Source organism: Oncorhynchus clarkii, chromosome 8, assembly GCF_045791955.1.
Source record: "Oncorhynchus clarkii lewisi isolate Uvic-CL-2024 chromosome 8, UVic_Ocla_1.0, whole genome shotgun sequence".
Lineage (NCBI taxonomy): Eukaryota > Metazoa > Chordata > Actinopteri > Salmoniformes > Salmonidae > Oncorhynchus > Oncorhynchus clarkii.
The window spans coordinates 33,150,195-33,173,390 of record NC_092154.1 but is presented as its reverse complement, the minus strand read 5'-3'; the positions used below and the strand labels follow the sequence as shown (position 1 = coordinate 33,173,390).

Here is a 23,196-nt window from a genome sequence, read left to right as displayed (position 1 = left end):
AAATACCCAATGACATAGTTACTGACAATTGAACCATTTCGGTTGATACAAAGCTAAATTATTGTCTATGCCACCTACATGCTTTTGACACTGAATTTCCACATTCAAACTAGAAAAAACTATTTGTTATCTGTTGCTGAATATCATTAGAAACCAGTTCCTTTCATCTCAACCTCTTTCTCTCCCATTTTCCTCTTATTCCGCCGTTCTCTGCAGGACATGAGTAGCCATGTGATTCCCCAGCCGATCAGTAAGCCAGTGACGCCCAGCAACACGGGCACCCACACAGGTATGGAGGAGTCACACCGGGGCACAGGGCTGGGGGTGGTGGTGTTAGTGACTGGGACAGGGGTGGTGGTGGTAACAGGTGGACTCGGGAGGCTATTGACCTTAGTGAAGATGAAGGGTTGATCCTATAGGAGAGAGAAAATTTCAGTTCAGGGGAAACTAACCTGAGCATAGATCTTCTTCTTAGACATTGTAAGAAATAGCTTTCAGTAGGTGATATGACTAAAATGGTCTACTGCTCAACCAACACACTCGACAACCCACACGTACTGTCAAGTAAGCCGACAACTGACTCACTGATTGCCAATTCAGCCAACACCTGATCAACCCTGCTAAAAAAAAAAAACTGCATAGACCAGCATGCATTTCAAGCTGGTCCTTGCTTGTCTATGCTGGTCCATATTGGCCTATGCTGGTCAAGCTGCTCTGACCAGCATGGTCTAGCTCAGGGATGGGCAACTTTGATTGCGGTGGGGGCTACAAAAAAAATCTGAACTCATCATAAGGGGCTCCACTCTTGACATCGGAGATAAGTTTTAGATTTAATTTCCTGCCATTCTTGTTTGCCATGGGCTGTAGGGAAATGTTGCAATTTTAAAGCAAGTTTGCTTCAATTCTGCACATTTTGCCATGGGGTGGAGAGAAGATATTGAAATGTTATAATTAATTTCATGCAATTCTACTCATTTTGCCATGTGGCAGGGGACAAAATAGCAGTTTAACAGCTAATTTCCTGCAATTCTACACATTTTGCTCTGACAGTTACTGACATAACAAGAGAAAACTTCTGATGCACAACCAGATTTTGAAATTGTACTTTGAGTATTTTACTATTCTAACACTCAACAGTAAGTTCAAATCAAATCAAAGTTTATTTGTCACGTGCACTGAATACAACAGGTATTACAGTGAAATGCTTACTTACAGGCTCTAACCAATAGTGCAAAAAAGGTATTAGGTATTAGGTGAACAATAGGTAAGTAAAGAAATGCAAACAACAGTAAAAAGACAGTGAAAAATAACAGTAGCGAGGCTATAAAAGTAGCGAGGCTACATACATACATACCAGTTAGTCAGGCTGATTGAGGTAGTATGTACATGTAGATATGGTTGAAGGGACTATGCATATTTGATGAATAGAGAGTATCAGTAGCGTAAAAGAGGGGTTGGCGGGTGGTGGGTGGCGGGACATAATGCAGATAGCCCGGTTAGCCAATGTGCGGGAGCACTGGTTGGTCGGGCCAATTGAGGTAGTATGTACATGAATGTATAGTTAAAGTGACTATGCATATATGATAAAGTTGAGACTGAGTAAAAAAAATAATTATATATATGTACAGTGGGGCAAAAAAGTATTTAGTCAGCCACGAATTGTGCAAGTTCTCCCACTTAAAAAGATGAGAGGCCTGTAATTTTCATCATAGGTACACTTCAACTATGACAGACAAAATGAGGGAAAAAAATCCAGAAAATCACATTATAGGATTTTTAATGAATTTATTTGCAAATTATGGTGGAGTAAGTAACCCATGGTCCTCATTGAGAGCCAGTTTCATCATAGTGCTTGAGGGTTTTTGCGACTGCACTTGAAGAAACTTTCAAAATTCTTGTAATTTTCCAGGTTGACTGACCTTCATGTTTTAAAGTAACGATGGACTGTTGTTTCTCTTTGCTTATTTTAGCTGCTCTTGCCATAATATGGACTTGCTCTTTTACCTAAATAGCGCTATCTTCTGTATACCACCCCTAACTTGTCACGACACAACTGATTGGCTCAAACGCATTAAGAAGGAAAGACATTCCTCAAATTAATTTTTTAGAAGGCACACCTGTTAATTGAAATGCATTCCAGGTGACTACCTCATGAAGCTCGTTGAGAGAATGCCAAGCATGTGCAAATCTGTCATCAAGGCAAATGGTGGCTACTTTGAAGAATCTCAAATATAAAATATTATTATTTCATATGTGTTATTTCATAGATTTGATGTCTTCCCTATTATTCTACATTATAGAAAATAGTAAAAATTAAGAAAAAACCATGAATGAGTAGGTGTGTCAATTTTTGACTGGTACTGTATATATATATATTTAGATTTTTTGGGGGGGAATTTATCCGTGACCTACAAAAGTTGCCCATCCCTAGTCTAGCTGGTCAAGCTGGTCTGACCAGCAGGGTCTAGCTGGTTCATAGATTGTATATATACTGTAAATGGATAAAGCCATTGATCACGTGACACCATTCATTCCTATGTGAAGACTCAATAGCGCATTTGAAGCCAAGGGGAAGATCTCAATTGCATACTCTTTACATCCTCTCTCCTCGTATCGTTCTAAAAACAAATTGGAGGAGAAGGTCAGGGGAAAGGGACCTCTGTCTTTCTCATCCAATGTGTTTTGAGTAGGAGACGAGGAGACAGGATGCGTGCAGTATGCCCTTGAGATCTTCCCATAGAAGTAGATTTTTAGCTTAATAAGAGACATGCAGATTGAGCTAGTCCAGGAAGTAACGTTGCAGGCTAGGTCAGTGCTGCCCCCTCTCATTGAGGGTCGCAAGTTGAAGGCCGACCGGGCCGACCGCGGTACTGCAGGTTGCTGGTAGAATCTAAATGATATTTTCTGGTTTCCTGGTTGCTAAAATTCTTATTGTTAATTGTATTTCAGTTTATTTGGCAAAACAAGCAGTCATTGTGTAGAGAATTGTACCATCTAAACCGGTGTGAAATATATTTTCCATATCCACAAATATTTTCTTTTCAGCTGTTTGAAGCTGGTGTACAAAACCGAAAATAAAAGATGCAAAAATGAAACTTAAGAACGGGAGGCATAGAAATAGCGCACATAGAACATATCCACCGCTTCTTACACTTGCTTTCAATGACAAAGTCAGATCTATAACTCACATTTCTATGTGAATTTGGTCGGGTCACCTAAAAAGTTACGGAATTGGTGTAGAAGAACTTGACTGGCCTGCACAAAGACCTGACCTCAACTACATCGAACAATTGGGATGAATTGGAACACCATCCGCGAGCCAAGCCTAATTGCCCAACCTTACTAATGCGCTTATGGCTGAATGGAAGCAAGTTCCCACAGCAATGTTCCCACATCTAGTAGAAAGTCTTCCCAGAAGAGTGGAGACTGTTATGGCAGCAAAGGGGGGACAAACTCCATATTAATGCCCGTGATTTTGGAATGAGAAGTTGGACAAGCAGGTGTCCACATACTTTTGGTCATGTAGTGCACAGCTGGTCTAATATAAGCAAGTATTGGCACCACGAATGTCTAACAAAGAACACAACAGCCTGTGGTCGCCCTTGATCTTCTGGGCTTCTATGAGAGGGGGCAGTCATTGTCACCAAGGCTGGTCACCAGCGAAACCAGTACTAGTCACCAGCATATACTGGTCTATGCAGTTTTTTCAGCAGGGAAACTTTTCCCCATTAAATGTTGTGTTCATGTCATGTGCATTCAGCATACCTCAGAGGGGCAGTTGATCTTGGTGCGGTCGTATGTGAAGTTGTTGTAGCCCTGCTTCATGCCTACCGGCTCCAACTGTAAAAACAATAACGTTGTCAGACCACAAACCTGTATGCCTGGAAATACACTGACCATAGAGCTCATGTGTTTTGAGTTAAGCTTCAGAGGGGCAGGTAGCCTAGTGGTTAGAGCGTTGGACGAGTAACTTAAAAGTTGCAAGATCGAATCTCCGAGCTGACAAGGTAAAAATCTGTTGTTCTGCCCCTGAACAAGGCAGTTAACCCACTGTTCCTAGGCCGTAATTGAAAATAAGAATTTGTTCTTAAATGACTTGCCTAGTTAAATAAAGGTCAAATAAAAACGAGTGCTCTCTATGTAGCCTGGTCCCAGATCTGTGGGTGCTGTCTTGAAAATGAACATGGGGAGTTGGCAAGACAGCACAAACAGATCTGGGACCACACTACTCTTTATGTGGCTGTCTTTACCATGTTGTTCCAGAGAGCAATGGCCATCTCAGCGTGTGCTCGCTCACTGATGTGGAAACAGTCCACTGAGAAGAAACTCAGGTCAGGCTTCCCAATCTGAGGAGACAAGAGAACGCAGTGTCCGTGTGTGTGTGTGTGTGTTTGTGCGGGCTTGCGCATACATGCATACATGTGTGTGTGTGCGCAGTTAAACCACACTCACCCCAATAAGAGGGACAAATACGTTTCGTAAGTAGGGTTGAACAACTACAGTGAAGTCCTCTCGCCCATCATAGCGCACCCCAGAGACCAGTCTCTCAGTCTCGATCTGGACAGAAGCACAGAGAGGGTAGAGAGAACAAAGAGACACTGTTAAGTATTGTAGAATTGTATCCTGTATCTTTATCTGTGGAGCTTATGTATCTCTGAGTAACACACTTTACATGACACATTGGAACATTGGCAAAGACCCTCCAAATCCCAGATGTTTTAAGACTGGTAGTTCAGACCTTTTTCTGCACTTACCTGGTACTCCTGGTTGATCCGCCTAACCTCCGCAAGCTCAGGAGAATTCTCTTCAGGGTTCAAAAAGCAGGGGCAAGCATTCCTGTGCAAAAACAAAGACACTTGAGAGGAAGCATTCTGAATATACACATTCTACCGACATACAATGCAATGGGTGTGGCTGCCGTCTTTGTGGGGGAATGGGGAGGTCCCAAACAAACCTCTGTATGAGGTTGCAGACCAGCTCGTTCTTCCTGACACTCCTCAACGGATTAATTTCCAGAACCTCGATAACATTGACCATTACCCTGGGTACCTTAGCGAGAGAGATGGAGGGAGAGAGAAAAGAGGGGTTTAGATCTTTAGATTCTGCAAATGATCCTTGTTGAGTAAGTACAGGCTTTCACCTATAATAGATCTCCATTACCAAGCTGTCCATCACTTACCTCTTTGTACAGCATGTCCAGGCTCAACATCAGATTCTCACTGTAGTTCTTGGGTGTAAGGTTGTTCTGTGCAAAGAAACGCACACAGTAAATAACACTATTTTTAACACTATCACAGTTCCCCAGTGTGCAACAAAGTTATTAAGATTGTAATACTTTTTTGTGTCTTTTGTTTGACTTTAGGATAAGAATACATACATGGTCCATGCAATAATCACACAGATCCCTGGCACCAACTAATAAGGTCACTAGCTTCCAATCCTGTTCAAAATTCACCTTCTGTGTGGAAGACGAAGGGATACAATGAGAAGAGAGAAAAATAGCTATAGATTATCATACACTTATATAATACAACAATATGGAATTATCATTACTAACTGAGTCCAGTATAACTATTCAACACATTGAAGAGGCTGCGTCCCAAATTGAAAACGATTCTCCATGTGGTGCACTACTTTGACTAGGGCCCATAGAACTCTGGTCAAAAGTAGAGCACTATGTATGGAACAGGTGCCAATGGGACATAGAACAGAGTCTCACCTTGTCATCTTTCATGGCCTTGATGAGAGCTTGGACTTGGGCTGCGATGTCACTACAAGAGACATTTGTTAAAATGTGGTGTTTATTATGCCTTTATTCAAATGAGAAGAAAAGACAGGAGAAACTCAGAGGGAGGTGATAGGCTAGCAGCCAGAGCTGCTGGAAATGAAAGGATGACACAAAAGAAAAGGATGGGAAATAGATTGACAGGAAAAAGAGGACAGTGAGTGGACGAGGGAACAGAGAGGTCTAAACTTAGCTCTCTACTCACAAGGCCATGGCTCCAGGCACCGCCATGTTGAAGCCGTTATTCTGCAGAAAGCCCTGACCCTTGGAGAATCCCTGGAGGGAAGGGTTGAATTTCTTCAGGATGTCTGAGAAAGAGAGATGGGAAATACTTATTGGCTTATTCTGGTAAAGCACACAGACATTTCAGTATCAAATGGTCCATTTTAGCTAAACTACAGAGAGGGTGCTTGATGAAGAATGTTTCCTCTATACAAGGAGGCTGCACTCCAAAGGAATGTCATGATATCATATGCTGAGACCGCCATCTTGTGGATATGTGGAATGCTGCAAAGCCACAAGATCATGGGACGGGTGATGTCATGTCTTGTGCACTGTGAATTCATTGAAGTCTTTCTCCAAAGATGTGACAGAAACGGGTCGTATGTGAAATCATCAGTGTGAGGAAGCTACTCTGAAAATATAGCGTACCAAGCTACAAATTACTTCACCCCGGAAGAAGTTAAGAAACTTATAGTTTACTTAACTTTTCAAAAGTAGCTCACTACATCCAAACTGCTGAGTAAAAAAATGTCATACCTAAATCTGAAATGCCATAGACTTCAAATTGCAAGAACAGATCACTCTGGAGTCAGATGTTAACCGAATTTGTAATTTATCCTACTAAACACAAAAAACGAGTTTTCCTTTAAAATGAGCCAATAGGATCAGTGACAAGAGGAAATAGTGACTCACTTGGTAGTGTGGTGACTGTGTCCAAGGTCTGATCTCCTCCGATACTGCAGAAATGCGCACACATTTAGTCAATTTCACTGTTGACAATTGTTAAAAAAACAGTATGGCAGTGTCAATGTACTCTGCAAGTGGTCCATAATATGTATGCTGTGTAGTTTGACTATTTTTCTGCATGATTCATTACAGTAGGTACCTCCATGACACTCCTTTATACTGCGTGTTGAGTTGCAACACGTTCTTTGCCTTGGCTCCAACTGCTGCCTGCAAACAGATTACAACAAAGGCACATAAACAACCCATTATGTAACAAATATACTGTATCCTCTCAGCACAAAGGATAATATAACAGTCAGACACAAGCATGTACTGCTGGTACATTAGTATGCATATGAATACACTTGGCTTGCACAAACACTTAGAACATCAATGGGGCATCACTAATGCCAAACGACTCCCTGATAACAAATTATTAGATGGTTCATATCAGGGTTTTTCTGGATCAAAAAGTGGCTAAGGTGGTGGGCATGGCAGGGGGCGTGGCAGAGGGCATGGCGATATTCCAAGATGGCGTAGCAGTGCGGACGTGTTTGTTGTTGTCCCGTGTAAATGTTCTGTTTTTTCATATTTTTTTGTTGTATATATGTATTTCAATATATTTAAACCTTTTTTTCTATTTTCAAATTAAATATACCTTCCAGCAACCCGCCTCACCCAGTGTGATACGGATCTGCTATTTTTAGAACCTCTATCAGGGGCTAGCCATCAGAAGCTAACCAGCTAATTAGCTACTAGCTATTTAGTCATTGTTAGCGGCTTTTACCTTTAGCTCAGACACCAGCTGCTTTTAGCCTGGATAATACCTGCCAATCTGCACAGCACGATATCAACCCTGAGCATTATGGACTGCTTTTGTCCACTACATCACCGGATTCCTGCCGTAAGCTCTGGACCATTACACTGGATCATCGCAGCAAGCTAGCTGCTATAGAGTAGCCCAGCCTCAAAGCTAGTTTTGAGCCGGGCCCATCTCCCGGCCTGCTCAGTGGACCCTATGATCACTCGGGTACACAGCTGATGCCTCCCGGACCCTTCACTAACACGACTAGAAGCAACTACATCACCAGATTCTTGCCGTGAGCTCTGGACCTTTGCACCGGATGCACCGGCGTGACTATAGTGGCTAACGCCCTTGTCCCAAAGCTAGCACCAGTTAGCCTCGAGCCAGGTGTATCTCCCGGCTAGCAAACTAAATTACTCCAGCTACAATACCTATTTTGCCAATTGGCCTGGACCCTTTGTCGACAAGGAGTCCCGCCGAAACATCACGACTGGTCTGCCGACGTAATTCCGTCCGATGTGCCCTCAACCGGCCTTTGCCAGACGTCGGTGACGCCCTTGTCCCGAAGCTAGCACCAGTTAGCCTTGAGCCACGCACATCTCCTGGCTAGCGTAGTAACGACTACCTAACGGCTTTCCTGTCTCATCTATTGCTGTTCACTGGACCCTATGATCACTTGGCTACATAGCTGATGTCTGCTGGACTGTTCATTAATCACGATACTCCATTTTGTTTATTTTGTTTATCTGTCGGCCCCAGCCTCGAACTCAGGCCCTGTGTGTAGTTAACTGACCCTCTCTGCCCATTCATCGCCATTTTACCTGTTGTTGTCTTAGCTGATTAGCTGTTGTTGTCTTACCTGTTGTTGTCTTAGCTAGCTCTCCAAATCAACACCTGTGATTGCTTTATGCCTCGCTTTATGTCTCTAATGTCAATATGCCTTGTATACTGTTGTTTAGGGTAGTTATCATTGTTTTATTTTACTGCAGAGCCCCTAGCCCCACTCAACATGCCTCAGATATCTATTTTGTCCCACCTCCCACACATGCGGTGACCTCAACTAGCATAACTAGTGCCTCCAGAGATGCAACCTCTCTTATCGTCACTCAATGCCTAGGTTTACCTCCAATGTACCCGCACCCTACCATACCCCTGTCTGTACATTATGCCCTGAATCTAACCTACCATGCCCAGAAATCTGTTCCATTTATTCTCTTTTCCCAATGCACTAGACGACCAGTTCTGATTAGCCGTACCCTCATCCTACTCCTCTGTTCCTCGGGTGATGTAGAGGTTAACCCAGGCACTGTGTGTCCACAGGCGCTCTCATTTGTTGCCTTCTGTAACAGTAAACACCTTGGTTTCATGCGTGTTAGCATCAGAAGCCTGTTCCCTAAGTTTGTTGGCTTAGGAAGGCCACCAAAAACTGAAATTTCCATCCCCAACTACAACATTTTCCATCAAGATAGAACTGCCAGGAGGAGTTGCAATCTACTGCAGACATAGCATGCAAAGTTCTGTCATACTTTCCAGATCTATGCCCAAACAGTTCGAGTTTCTAATTTAAAAAATGAATCTCTCCAGAAGTAAGTCTCTCACTGTTGCCGCCTGTTTTTGACCCCCCTCAGCTCCCAACTGTGCCCTGGACACCATATGTGAATTGATTGCCCCCGATCTATCTTCAGAGTTTGTTCTGTTAGGTGACCTAAACTGGGATATGCCTCCTACAATCTAAACTAGATGCCCTCAATCTCACACAAATTATCAAGAAACCCATCAGGTACAACACTGAATCCGTAAACATGAACACCCTTATAGATATTATCCTGACCAACTTGCCATCAAAATACACCTCTGCTGTTTTCAATCAGGATCTCAGCAATGACTGCCGCATTGCCTGAATCCGGTATGGGTCAGCGGTCAAATGACCACCCCTCATCACTGTCAAACGCTCCCAAAAACACTTCTGCAAGCAGGCCTTTCTAATCAACCTGGCCCGGGTATCCTGGAAGGATATTGACCTCATCCCGTCAGTAGAGGATGCCTGGTTGTTCTTTAAAAGTAATTTCCTAACCATCTTAAATAAGCATGCCCCTTTCAAAAAATGTAGAACTAAGAACAGATATAGCCCTTGGTTCACTCCAGACCTGACTTCCCTCGACCATCACAAAAACATCCAGTGGTGTACAGCACTAGCATTGAATAGCCCCCGCGATATGCAACTTTTCAGAGAAGTCAGGAACCAATACACACAGTCAGTTAGGAAAGCAAAGGCTAGCTTTTTCAAACAGAAATTTGCATCCTGTAGCTCTAACTCCAAAAAGTTTTGGGACACTGTAAAGTTCATGGAGAATAACAGCACCTCCTCCCAGCTGCCCACTGCACTGAGGCTAGGAAACTATGTCACCACCGATAAATCTACGATAATCGAGAACTTCAATAAGCATTTCTCTTCGGCTGGCCATGCTTTCCTCCTGGCTACCTCAACAGCTCCGCACCCCCCCCCCCCCCCCCCCCCCCCAGCTACTTGCCCAAGCCTCCCCAGCTTCTACTTCACCCAAATCCAGATAGCTGATGTTCTGAAAGAGCTGCAAAACCTGGACCCGTACAAATCAGCTGGGCTAGACAATCTAGACCCTCTCTTTCTAAAATGATCCACTGCCATTGTTGCAACCCCTATTACTAGTCTTTTCAACCTCTCCTTCGTATAGTCCAAGATTCCTAAAGATTGGAAAGCTGCCGCTGCCATCCCCCTCTTCAAAGGGGGTGACACTCTAGACCCAAACTGTTACAGACCTATATCCATCCTGCCCTGCCGTTCTAAAGTCTTCAAAAGCCAAGTTAACAAACAGATTACTTATCATTTCAAATCCCACCGTACCTTCTCAGCTGTACAATCCGGTTTCCGAGCTGGTCACGGGTGCACCTCAGCCACACTCGAGGAACTAAAAGATATCATATAGCCGTCTTCATCGACCTGGCCAAGGCTTTTGACTCTGTCAATCACAGTATTCTTATCGGCAGACTCAACAGCCTTGGTTTCTTTTCTCAAATGACTGCCTCGCCTGGTTCACCAACTTCTTCTCAGAAAGAGTTCAGTGTGTCAAATCGGAGGGCCTGTTGTCCAGACCTCTGGCAGTCTATGGGGGTACCACAGGGTTCAATTCTCGGGCCGACTATTTTCTCTGTATATATCAAAGATGTCGCTCTTTCTGCGGGTGATTCCTTGACCCACCGCTACGCGGACGACACCATTCTGTATACATGTATTTGGAAACTGTGTTAACAAACCTCCAAACGAGCTTCAATGCCATACAACACTCCCTCCGTGGCCTCCAACTGCGCTTAAATGCTAGTAAAACTAGATGCATGCTCTTTAAACCGATCACTGCCCGCACCTGCCTGCCCAACTAGCATCACAACTCTGGACAGTTCTGACTAGAATATGTGGACAACTACAAATACCTAGGTGTCTGGCTAGACTGTAAACTCTCCTTCCAGACTTATATTAGGCATCTCCAATCAAAAATTAAGAATCAGCTTCCTATCGCAACAAAGCCTCCTTCACTTACGCTGCCAAACATACCCTCGTAAAACTGACTATCCTACCGATACTCGACTTCGGCGATGTCATTTACAAAATAGCCTCCAACACTCTACTCAGCAAACTGGATGCAGTCAATCACAGTGCCATCCGTTTTGTCACCAAAGCCCCATATACCACCCACCACTGCGACCTGTTTGCTCTCGTCGGCTGGCCCTCGCTACATATTCGTCGCCAAACCCACTGGCTCCAGGTCATCTATAAGTCTTTGCTAGGTAAAGCTCCGCATTATCTCAGCTCACTGGTCACCATAGCACGTGCCCGAAGCACGTGCCCCAGCAGGTATATCTCACTGGTCATCCCCAAAGCCAACACCTCTTTTGGCCGCCTTTCCTTCCAGTTCTCTGCTGCCAATGACTGGAACGAATTGCAAAAATTGCTGAAGTTGGAGACTTATCTCCCTCGCTAACTTTAAGCATGAGCTATCTGAGCAGCTTACCGGTCGCTGCAGCTGTACACAGCCCATCTGTAAATAGCCCATCCAACGACTTACCTCATCCCCATATTGTTTTTATTTACTTTTGTGCTCTTTTGCACATCAGTATTTCTACTTGCCCATCATCATCTGCACATCTATCACTCCACTGTTAATTTGCTAAATTGTAATTAATTTGCTACTATGGCCTATTTATTGCCTACCTCCTTTCTCCATTAGCACACACTGTATGTAGATTGTTCTATTGTGTTATTGACTGTACTTTTGTTTATCCAACTTGTAACTCTGTGTTGTTGTTTTTTGTTGCACTGCTTTGCTTTATCTTGGCCAGGTCACAGTTGTAAATGAGAACTTGTCCTCAACTGGCCTACCTGGTTAAATAAAGGTGGGAAAAAAATAATGAGCTAGGTCAGACATCAGCGCGGCTACATTTTAGAGGCCCCCATCTTGGCGCTGTAGAGATATTTGAGCATTTTTATGTCAATTTCCAGCAATTCTACACATTTTTCTTTTGCTCAAACATAATAATAAAATGAATACTGCTAAATTCATAGTTTTTGGAATCTTTAATTCTCTCCGACTGTCTAGCTTTTATTTAGGTGATTGTTAGTTCCCAAAGATGATATTATAAAAAAAATCTATATGTCCATTCTCTTTTCTACATACTTTGTATCTGGTTTTAGTTGTTTAAGTTAACACTTAAAGCGTTTTTCATCCCTAAAATGAATTTCCCCAAAATTGCACTGTTTGGACTTTTAAGGCCAGCCCAAAGATTACAATGGCATGAAAATCCCTGGATATGTCAGCAAATTTACTATCAGCCCATTCAGATTGTTCTATTATACAAGAACACAGGCGTGAACACAGGCGTGCACACACCAACACACACCAACATATCACACCAACTCTCTTACAGTGTTTGAGTCTCCCAGTGCTGCCACCACCTTGATGTCTCCTGGTCGCAGCTTATGAACTGGGGACAGAGGAACAGATTGATACATAAACACAAATACACCAGCATCTCTTTACTTTCCATTGTCCATAATATTACAACAAATGAATCATACACTGTTGGGTTTCGACACCTATCTCAGACACGTTGTGTGATTGGTGTGGTGAGGGGGTTGGACAAATGTCATGCAACCAGATCATTGGCCTTCCCTTAGTCATGCACTTCCTCGTATGAAACCTTGTCACCTCTTACTACACTTCTCTCACTCTCACCTGATGTAGGCACAGAGGTGGATGGAGCAAAATTCCCACAAGAGAAGTCACTTCCCCAGTTCTGGGAGAGAAGACAGACAATATATTGACAGATGAATGTGAGACAGTATTGTCAAATATTGAATACCTAAATTAACTATGAACACATTGCTGTAATAACAGTTATCATTACTCCTCTATCGCTTGAAAGTTTTGACTTTGTCCACCTTATCTACACATGTAAAAAAATTTACCGGAAGGCACAGAGATTTAAACCTGGAATGGTGGCCTACTGTAATTGGTGGAAGTGTTGGGGTGGGTTCCTCATAGGTGTAGTTGCTGTTGACATAGGTCCGCACGAATGGTGAGGTCTTGGGGGAAGTCAGAGACACAGTTGTATCAGATTAACATATAGTACTATCAACACTTTATACTCATGAATTGACATGTTATAATTGCACTCTTTTCTGTAAAACTCCCAAAAGGGTGACCAAAATATATCAGTAAATTCAATTAAATAAAGTAAAGACGTCACAGTAGTTCTATAGTTCTGACAATTGTAAACATATTGTCCTAATATTGTACCTTAGAGGGGCATTTCACAGAGATAGCATCATTAAAGTCCTGTTGGGCAGTCTTCTTGCCCAGAGGCTCCAGCTAGTGGAATGCAAAAGCAACAAGAATGATTCAGCAACATGTCAGAGAATTGAAAATAACTGGGAGGTGTTTTTTGTGTCTCAATTTTGTGACTCTTCCTTTATGTCCCTCAGTGCAACACAGTGTTGTGTTTTGGGTAGTGACAGTCAGAGCCACATACTGTATATGTTATGACATGTCACATGTATATATGAAATGTCAGGTTCTATATATATATATAGATGGATATATGTGAGGTGGCCTACGAGAACCTGTCGGGTGTCACAGATGACTTATTGTTAGGGAAAAAGCAAAATGCAAAATGCAACAAAAATATGTTTTTGTGGAAATTGAGATTTTGGTTGTTTTGAATACTTTAAACCCTACAGATAAATTACATCAGGCTGGTTTAGACACAGGATAATTAGCTAGATTGTTATTAATGTAGTCGTATAAAGTTGTCATTTACAATCAACAATGTAGTTATGAATACAAGTGGGTCGGATTTTAATTTGGTCTAAAAGTAGCCATACGCCGTAGCTAATGAGTAACGTTCATTAAAGAGGTTCAGACTTTCCTCCGATGTTGCTTGATCAGTGGTTAGCTGGCCAAAATGTAATGAAAAGTGATTCAAATATATTGCAGTAATTTCAGCCGTTCAGAATTATTAAGATTTTAGGTAGCAAAGCAATCAATATCATATCAGTGGCGGTTTTAGCTTGTATGGCTCCCTGGGCAACAATATGCAAAATGCAACAATATGTCTGTGAAACTACATATTCACACTATTATGAATGAATTGTGGTTTATTTGGTAGCATTTCATAGTGTGACTGATTTTACTAATTGCATTAGTACTGTATAAAGTTAGAGGTGCGCTATTTGATAGATTCCCCTGCTCCCCCTACCTTCCCAGGCAGTAGCCTGTCTAGCTCACAAATTAGAATCAGGGTGCCCACTCCGACAAGGTTAATTGACCCACAGTCCCACACGGTGACATGATATCATTGACGTGCAAATGAGCGATAGAAAACCGATCGCGCAAATGTCACCATTCCCCCCAAAAATGTGTGGGCGCCCCATGCCGCCCACTGGCAAGATGCCGCCCTGGGCTGCTGCCCATGTCGCCTATACCTAAATCCGCCACTGTATCCTATCCTAAACTTGTTGGAAGCGAGAGGCATATTGTTATTAGTATTCTTTGTGTGGCTTTCCTGCAGACTAAACACCATGTTGCGTATTGCTGCCTTTCACAGTTTGTTAAAAAGGAAAAGGGAACTGGGGAAAAAGGAAATTGCACCTCCATCTATCCATATATATATAAACATACAGTTAAAGTCGGAAGTTTACATACACCTTAGCCAAATACATTTAAAAACTCAGGTTTTTCACAATTCCTGACATTTAATCCTAGTAAAAATTCCCTGTCTTAGGTCAGTTAGGATCACCACTTTATTTTAAGAATGTGAAATGTCAGAATAATATGAGAGAATTTTTTATTTAATATTTTATTTCTTTCATCAAATTCCCAGTGGTTCAGAAGTTTAGGACTTTGTTGTCCTTAAGCCATTTTGCCACAACTTTGGAAGTATGCTTGGGGTCATTGTCCATTTGGAAGACCCATTTGTGACCAAGCTTTAACTTCCTGACTGATGTTGTTTCAATATATCCACATAATTTTCTTGCCTCATGGTGCCATCTATTTTGAGTGCCATCTATTTTGTGAGTCCCTCCTGCAGCAAGGCACCCCCACAACATGATGCTGCCACCCCCGTGCTTCACGGCTGGGATGGTGGTCTTCGGCTTGCAAGCCTCCCCCTTTTTCCTCCAAACATAACAATGGTCATTATGGCCAAACAGTTCTATTTTTGTTTCATCAGACCAGAGGACATTTCTCCAAGAAGTACAATCTTTGTCCCCATGTGCAGTTGCAAACCGTAGTCTGGCTTTTTTATGGCGGTTTGGAGCAGTGGCTTCTTCCTTGCTGAGCGACCTTTCAGGTTATGTCGATATAGGACTCGTTTTACTGTGGATGTAGATACTTTTGTACCTGTTTCCTCCAGCATCTTCACAAGATTCTTTGCTGTTGTTCTGGGATTGATTTACACTTTTCGCACCAAAGTACGTTCATCTCTACGAGACAGAACGCGTCTCCTTCCTGAGCGGTATGACGGCTGCGTGGTCCCATGGTGTTTATATTTGCATACTATTGTTTGTACAGATGAACGTGGTACCTTCAGGCGTTTGGAAATTGCTCCCAAGGATGAACCAGACTTGTGGAGTTGTACCATTTGATTTCTGAGGTCATGGCTGATTTCTTTTGATTTTCCCATGATGTCAAGCAAAGAGGCACTGAGTTTGAAGTAGGCCTTGAAATACATCCACAGGTACACCTCCAATTGACTCAAATTATGTCAATTAGCCTATCAGAAGCTTCTAAAGCCATGACATCATTTTCTGGAATTTTCCAAGCTGTTTAAAAGGCACAGTCAACTTAGTGTATGTAAACTTTTGTCCCACTGGAATTGTGATACAGTGAATTATACAGTGCCTTGCGAAAGTATTCGGCCCCCTTGAACTTTGCGACCTTTTGCCACATTTCAGGCTTCAAACATAAAGATATAAAACTGTATTTTCTTGTGAAGAATCAACAACAAGTGGGACACAATCATGAAGTGGAACGACATTTATTGGATATTTCAAACTTTTTTAACAAATCAAAAACTGAAAAATTGGGCGTGCAAAATTATTCAGCCCCCTTAAGTTAATACTTTGTAGCGCCACATTTTGCTGCGATTACAGCTGTAAGTCGCTTGGGGTATGTCTCTATCAGTTTTGCACATCGAGAGACTGACATTTTTTCCCATTCCTCCTTGCAAAACAGCTCGAGCTCAGTGAGGTTGGATGGAGAGCATTTGTGAACAGCAGTTTTCAGGTCTTTCCACAGATTCTCGATTGGATTCAGGTCTGGACTTTGACTTGGCCATTCTAACACCTGGATATGTTTATTTTTGAACCATTCCATTGTAGATTTTGCTTTATGTTTTGGATCATTGTCTTGTTGGAAGACAAATCTCCGTCCCAGTCTCAGGTCTTTTGCAGACTCCATCAGGTTTTCTTCCAGAAGGGTCCTGTATTTGGCTCCATCCATCTTTCCATCAATTTTTACCATCTTCCCTGTCCCTGCTGAAGAAAAGCAGGCTGCCACCACATGTTTGACAGTGGGGATGGTGTGATGAGCTGTGTTGCTTTTACGCCAAACATAACGTTTTGCATTGTTGCCAAAAAGTTCAATTTTGGTTTCATCTGACCAAATGTTTGGTGTGTCTCCCAGGTGGCTTGTGGCAAACTTTAAACGACACTTTTTATGGATATCTTTAAGAAATGGCTTTCTTCTTGCCACTCTTCCATAAAGGCCAGATTTGTGCAATATACGACTGATTGTTGTCCTATGGACAGAGTCTCCCACCTCAGCTGTAGATCTCTGCAGTTCATCCAGAGTGATCATGGGCCTCTTGGCTGCATCTCTGATCAGTCTTCTCCTTGTATGAGCTGAAAGTTTAGAGGGACGGCCAGGTCTTGGTAGATTTGCAGTGGTCTGATACTCCTTCCATTTCAATATTATCGCTTGCACAGTGCTCCTTGGGATGTTTAAAGCTTGGGAAATCTTTTTGTATCCAAATCCGGCTTTAAACTTCTTCACAACAGTATCTCGGACCTGCCTGGTGTGTTCCTTGTTCTTCATGATGCTCTCTGCGCTTTTAACGGACCTCTGAGACTATCACAGTGCAGGTGCATTTATACGGAGACTTGATTACACACAGGTGGATTGTATTTATCATCATTAGTCATTTAGGTCAACATTGGATCATTCAGAGATCCTCACTGAACTTCTGGAGAGAGTTTGCTGCACTGAAAGTAAAGGGGCTGAATAATTTTGCACGCCCAATTTTTCAGTTTTTGATTTGTTAAAAAAGTTTGAAATATCCAATAAATGTCGTTCCACTTCATGATTGTGTCCCACTTGTTTTTGATTCTTCACAAAAAAATACAGTTTTATATCTTTATATGTTTGAAGTCTGAAATGTGGCAAAAGGTCGCAAAGTTCAAGGGGGCCGAATACTTTCGCAAGGCACTGTAAGTGAAATAGTATTGTGTCATGCACAAAGTCGATGTCCTATTACTACAATTATAAGTGAAATCTGTAAACTGTAAACAATTGAAGTTTGTAAACAATTGTTGGAAAAATTACTAATCGACTTGCCAAAATGTTAGTTTTTAAACAAGAAATTTGTGGAGTGGTTGAAAAACGAGTTTTAATGACTCCAACTTAAGTGTAAGTAAACTTCCGACTTCAACTGTATCTGCCCTAGCATGACTATCTGGAAAACACTCTGCATCAAAACTCAGAAGGACAGACAGGGTCTCCAAGTATTGCGCTCGCCACCGGGTCTGAGTAGCACCAAATGGCATCACAGTCACCGGGGATCCTCAACTTCAGTTGATCCACCCTAACACTCAACACCACCCCAGTTATCACTCCTTTCAGCGGTGCACTGCTCCGGAGAGCAAAGCAGGACACCACTTTTACCTCCTGTCTCGAAACGCGCTGCACCCTCTTCCCCTGAGCAGTAGACACACACAAAATAAATACAAGTCCACCTCTGGATACTTTGACCGAATGAACAGAACCCAACTCCTTCTTCACCCAGCCTGATACCACAAACGGATCGGCCAAAAGTCACCTCGGCCAAAAGTCACCTCGGCCAAAAGTTCACCTCGGCCAAAAGTTCACCTTCTAATGAATCGTACTCCCACTGGGCCAGAGTCATCTCAGGCATTTTCCTGGTCATTGGGGTGAGGCTCGGAAGCATTCACCTCACCTCATTCTTTCTCCTCACTTTCCGTCGACTGCTCAGGGTCTCAGGTGAGAGAGGATCTTCAACGTGGAGCAAGCAGGTATGTTAAGATAGCTAGCTAGTTAAGTACACAGTGCATTAGCTAGACGTTATAAACTATCAGGCCACTACCTGCATCTACTTTGAATTTGTTCAAGGTAGACTATAGCCAGTGTTGTTGGAGTAACAGTACTATTGAAGACAAGTTTGAAGACAAGATGGCATAGCTAATTATTACCATTATTTTTGCCATCTTTCATGCCATCCAGTGTTGTATATAGTCAAATCAAACAGATCTTTCTTTAATGTTTTTCATTTTAGGGATTTGTTGTTGACGGTTCATAATCGCAGTGAAATGTACGTTCTTTTGTATCATTATATTATACTGTATATGTATCTATGATTGTATAGTAGAATAATTCATTCTGGTAATGATTATTGAATGCAAACAATACCAGCAGTTGCTGTTTTAAAAATAATAAATGTAGTGACAATCTCTTTTGAAACAATCCAGTTGAGTGTCTTTGAATGCCGTTTTCTCCGTTTTGGCTGAAGTCAACTTTAAAACCTCCTAACTCAGGTTTTGATAACGATATCTCAATGATTTGAAAATATCTGGATTTGGGACAGTCTGTAGTTTTCAGAACTTCAAAACTAGTTCAGAATTTGACGATGTGAAGGGTTTTGCCTAGGCTGCCATACATATTATGTGTTACACTCATAGCACATTTCTTTCTATCTAGAAGCAAAAATGGTTGTTGTGCTGTCCCCATAGAAGAACTCTTTTAAGAACCCCTTTTGGTTCCAGGTAGGACCCTTTTGGATTTCATGTAAAAACCTTTTCCACAGAGGGTTTTACATGGAACACAAAAGAGTTCTAGCTGGAACCCAAAAGAGTTCAAGCTGGAACCAAAAAGGGTTCTATCTGGGGACAGCCACAGAACCCTTTTAGAACCCCATTTTTTCTAAGAGTGTATTGGGTCTCACCATGTTGTTCCAGAGACCACGAGCCATCTGAGTCTGGGCCTTCTGACTGAGATGGAAGCAGTCAGGACTGAAGTAAGTGCGGTCTGGACGTCCATCCTGTGTCAGACAGAGAGTGTAGTGTGAATATGTGTGCTTGTGTGTGTGTGAAAGACAACAAAATAAAAAGGTGTGCAGGTGAGTTTAGAAGCCCAAGAGGATATATAGACCCCTTGACTTTTTCCACATTTTGCTACGTTACAGCCTTATTCTAATAATGATTAAAAAAAAAAATAATCTCAGAAATCTACACACAATACGACATAATGACAAAGCAAAAACAAATTAATTTTTTTTGACATTTTTGCTAATTTATTAAAAATGAAACAGAAATACCTTATTTACATAAGTATTCAGACCCTTTGCTATGAGTCTCAAAATTGAGCTTAGGTGCATCCTGTTTTCATTGATCATCCTTGAGATGTTTCTACAACTTGATTGGACATGATTTGGAAAGGCACACACTTGACTATATAAGGTTACACAGTTGACAATGCATGTCAGAGCCAAAACCAAGCCATGAGGTCAAAGGGATTGTCCGTAGAGCTCAGAGACAGAATTGTGTCGAGGCGCAGATCTGGGGAAGGGTACCAAAACATTTCTGCAGCATTGAAGGTCCCCAACAACACAGTGGCCTCCATCATTCTTAAACGGAAGACGTTTGGAACCACCAAGACTCTTCCTAGAGCTGGTCGCCTGGCAAAACTGAGAAATCAGGGACGTGACCAAGAACCCGATGGTCACTCTGACAGAGCTCTAGAGTTCCTCTGTGGAGATGGGAGAACCAGCCCGCTTGGCACATGACAGCCCACTTGGAATGGAGCAAAGTACAGAGAGATCTTTCATGAAAACCTGCTCCAGAGAGCTCAGGACCTCAGATTGGGACAAAGGTTCACCTTCCAACAGGACAAAAACCCAAGCACACAGACAAGGAGTGTCTTTGGGACAAGTCTGTGGATGTCCTTGAGTGGCCCAGCCAGAGCCCGGTCGAACATCTCTGGAGAGACCTGAAAATAGCTGTGCAGCAACACTCCCCATCCAACCTGACAACTCCCCAAATACAGGTGTGCCAAGATTGTAGCATCATACCCAAGAAGAGTCAAGGCTGTAATCACTGCCAAAGGTGCTTTAACAAGGTACTAAGTAAAGGGTCTGAATACTTATGTAAATGTGATATCTGTTTAAAAAATATATATAAATTAGCAACATTTCTAAAAACCTGTTTTTGCTTTGTCATTATAGGGTATTGTGTGTAGATTGACAATGGATTAAAAAAAATAATAAAATAAGGCTGTAACCTAACAAAATGTGGAAAAAGTAAAGGAGTCTAGATACTTTCCGAAGGCACTGTGTATAGAGAAAAATCTCTCTCTCTCTCTCTCTCTCTCTCTCTCTCTCTCTCTCTCTCTCTCTCTCTCTCTCTCTCTCTCTCTCTCTCTCTCTCTCTCTCTCTCTCTCTCTCTCTCTCTCTCTCTCTCTCTCTCTCTCTCTCTCTCTCTCTCTCTCTCTCTCTCTCTCTCTCTCTCTCTCTCTCTCTCTCTCTCTCTCTCTCTCTCTCTCATCATCAACTCAGTGTGTGTCTGTACATGCGTGTGTGCGTCTGCCAGAGTGTGTGTGTGTGTCCATATATATGCGTGCGTCTGCCGGAGTATATTTGTGCGTTGGAGTGTGTGTGTGTGTGTGTGTGTGTCTAGCCATTTAACGGCATTGGAATATTCACACACATTGTACAGTCTTACAATTGTTGTTTTAGAGAACAGGTGAGTGACAATGCAGTGTTCCTAACCTCCATCACTGGAATTATGATGTCTCGTAGGAAAGGCTGCAGGACCACCGTGAAGTTATTATGGGTGTCGTATTGTCCTGACTCCACTAGCTCATGCAGTCCACGCTGAAAGAGTAACAGTTCATTTTTGTTATTGGTAATCAATGAGCAACCACCCTCTTATGGTATTTACCATAGCGTCATGTATAATATTGTGGTCTCAATGCACTGCAGAATTAGTCTTTTCCATACCTGATAATCTCTGTTCAGAACGTGGAGTTTCTGAAGTGTTACTGAGCCCTCCTTAGGCGAGATGACACAGGGACACAGAATACTGAAGGAGAGACACACGATCAGGTGTTACTGATCTAGACTTCAGAGATCCGTTGGTATATTACCCTGCATAATGTCAAATATATGAAAGTGGTGGCTTGATGAGGAGGATTGCAGATAGGGGGCATCCCGACTCAAAGTGTGCATTTGCACCCTCCCTGTAATGGATTTTACAATTGTGAAAAACTCCCTGCAGCAACTGCTCTAGTTATATTCTCCACTTGCTGGGAGGGACTCTTACTTGGCAAGCCAGGTAGGGCACTTGAGATTGGTATTTTCTTCTGTGTGCATCTGTCTCAGAATGGGGATGTAGAGAGGTTCCACCAGGTTGACCAGGGCCCTCGGCACCTGAGAGAGAGAGAGAGAGAGAGAGAGAGAGAGAGAGAGAGAGAGATGGAGACAGACAGAGACACAGAGAGACAGAGAGAGAGAGAGAGAGAGAGAGACAGAGACAGAGAGAGAGACACACACACAGAGAGACAGAGAGACACAGAGAGACAGACAGAGAGAGAGAGAGACACAGAGAGCGAGAGACAGAGACACAGAGAGAGACAGAGAGAGACACAGAGAGACACAGAGAGAAAAAGTGTTTGTGTTAAACAACAAGTAATTGAAAACACAGGAATGCATGTGCTTGCTGATAAGATTTGTAAATGTAAGAATGTGGAAATACTGTAGCTGTGACATGTCTACAGCTCTTACCTGTTTATGAAGGTAATCGAGAGACTCACGAATGTGGCGCACGTAGTTGTCAGTGGAGTAAAACAGCTGTGGGAATGAAAGGTAGTGACAGTCAGAGCAATGGAACATGCACATCCGGTACAGTATCACTGCAGACAGAGTTCTTAGAGGAGGTCACGATACAGAATGGTATTGTATCTTAATGTAGTGTATCTTATCATCAAGTATTGGTACTCACAGAGTTGTAGCAGTACTCACACATGTCATTGCCTCCAATGAACAAAGTGATAACTTTCCAGTCGTCTTGGAAATTAACTCTCTGTGAAAGAGGACAGAGGGCGAGAATGTGTTCTCATATAAGCTTGTTTATTATATTTTATTTATTTTATTTTTATTTATTTTACCTTTATTTAACCAGGTAGGCAAGTTGAGAACAAGTTCTCATTTACAATTGCGACCTGGCCAAGATAAAGCAGTTCGACAGATACAACAACACAGAGTTACACATGGAGTAAAACAAACATACAGTCAATAATAAAGTAGAAACAAGTCTATATACAATGTGAGCAAATGAGGTGAGAAGGGAGGTAAAGGCAAAAAAGGCCTTGGTGGCAAGGTAAATACAATATAGCAAGTAAAACACTGGAATGGTAGTTTTGCAATGGAAGAATGTGCAAAGTAGAAATAAAAATAATGGGGTGCAAAGGAGCAAAATAAATAAATAAATTAAATACAGTTGGGAAAGAGGTAGTTGATAGGGCTAAATTATAGGTGGGCTATGTACAGGTGCAGTAATCTGTGAGCTGCTCTGACAGTTGGTGCTTAAAGCTAGTGAGGGAGATAAGTGTTTCCAGTTTCAGAGATTTTTGTAGTTCGTTCCAGTCATTGGCAGCAGAGAACTGGAAAGAGAGGCGGCCAAAGAAAGAATTGGTTTTGGGGGTGACTAGAGAGATATACCTGCTGGAGCGTGTGCTACAGGTGGGAGATGCTATGGTGACCAGCGTGCTGAGATAAGGGGGGACTTTACCTAGCAGGGTCTTGTAGATGACATGGAGCCAGTGGGTTTGGCGACGAGTATGA

The 23,196-nt window shown here is 42.4% G+C and overlaps 1 protein-coding gene across 1 annotated transcript in view; it reads right to left on the bottom strand.

Moving 5' to 3' along the window:
• Positions 1 to 120: 120 nt before the first annotated feature.
• The window catches only part of LOC139415298 (phospholipase B1, membrane-associated-like), a 34,729-nt gene continuing 11,653 nt past the window's right edge, over positions 121 to 23,196 (bottom strand). Inside the window, exons 21-42 of the mRNA XM_071163325.1 lie at positions 22,355 to 22,435; positions 22,138 to 22,203; positions 21,677 to 21,783; positions 21,355 to 21,436; positions 21,124 to 21,228; positions 19,302 to 19,397; positions 13,367 to 13,438; positions 13,075 to 13,152; positions 12,803 to 12,863; positions 12,493 to 12,551; positions 6,894 to 6,961; positions 6,701 to 6,744; positions 5,991 to 6,093; positions 5,720 to 5,771; positions 5,378 to 5,458; positions 5,180 to 5,245; positions 4,955 to 5,049; positions 4,755 to 4,836; positions 4,453 to 4,557; positions 4,251 to 4,346; positions 3,766 to 3,840; positions 121 to 413 (exon numbers count right to left, since the gene is read on the bottom strand). Coding sequence (XP_071019426.1) covers positions 147 to 413; positions 3,766 to 3,840; positions 4,251 to 4,346; positions 4,453 to 4,557; positions 4,755 to 4,836; positions 4,955 to 5,049; positions 5,180 to 5,245; positions 5,378 to 5,458; positions 5,720 to 5,771; positions 5,991 to 6,093; positions 6,701 to 6,744; positions 6,894 to 6,961; positions 12,493 to 12,551; positions 12,803 to 12,863; positions 13,075 to 13,152; positions 13,367 to 13,438; positions 19,302 to 19,397; positions 21,124 to 21,228; positions 21,355 to 21,436; positions 21,677 to 21,783; positions 22,138 to 22,203; positions 22,355 to 22,435 — 1,941 coding nt within the window. The 3' untranslated portion in view covers positions 121 to 146. The remainder of the gene's footprint in view (positions 414 to 3,765; positions 3,841 to 4,250; positions 4,347 to 4,452; positions 4,558 to 4,754; positions 4,837 to 4,954; positions 5,050 to 5,179; positions 5,246 to 5,377; positions 5,459 to 5,719; positions 5,772 to 5,990; positions 6,094 to 6,700; positions 6,745 to 6,893; positions 6,962 to 12,492; positions 12,552 to 12,802; positions 12,864 to 13,074; positions 13,153 to 13,366; positions 13,439 to 19,301; positions 19,398 to 21,123; positions 21,229 to 21,354; positions 21,437 to 21,676; positions 21,784 to 22,137; positions 22,204 to 22,354; positions 22,436 to 23,196) is intronic.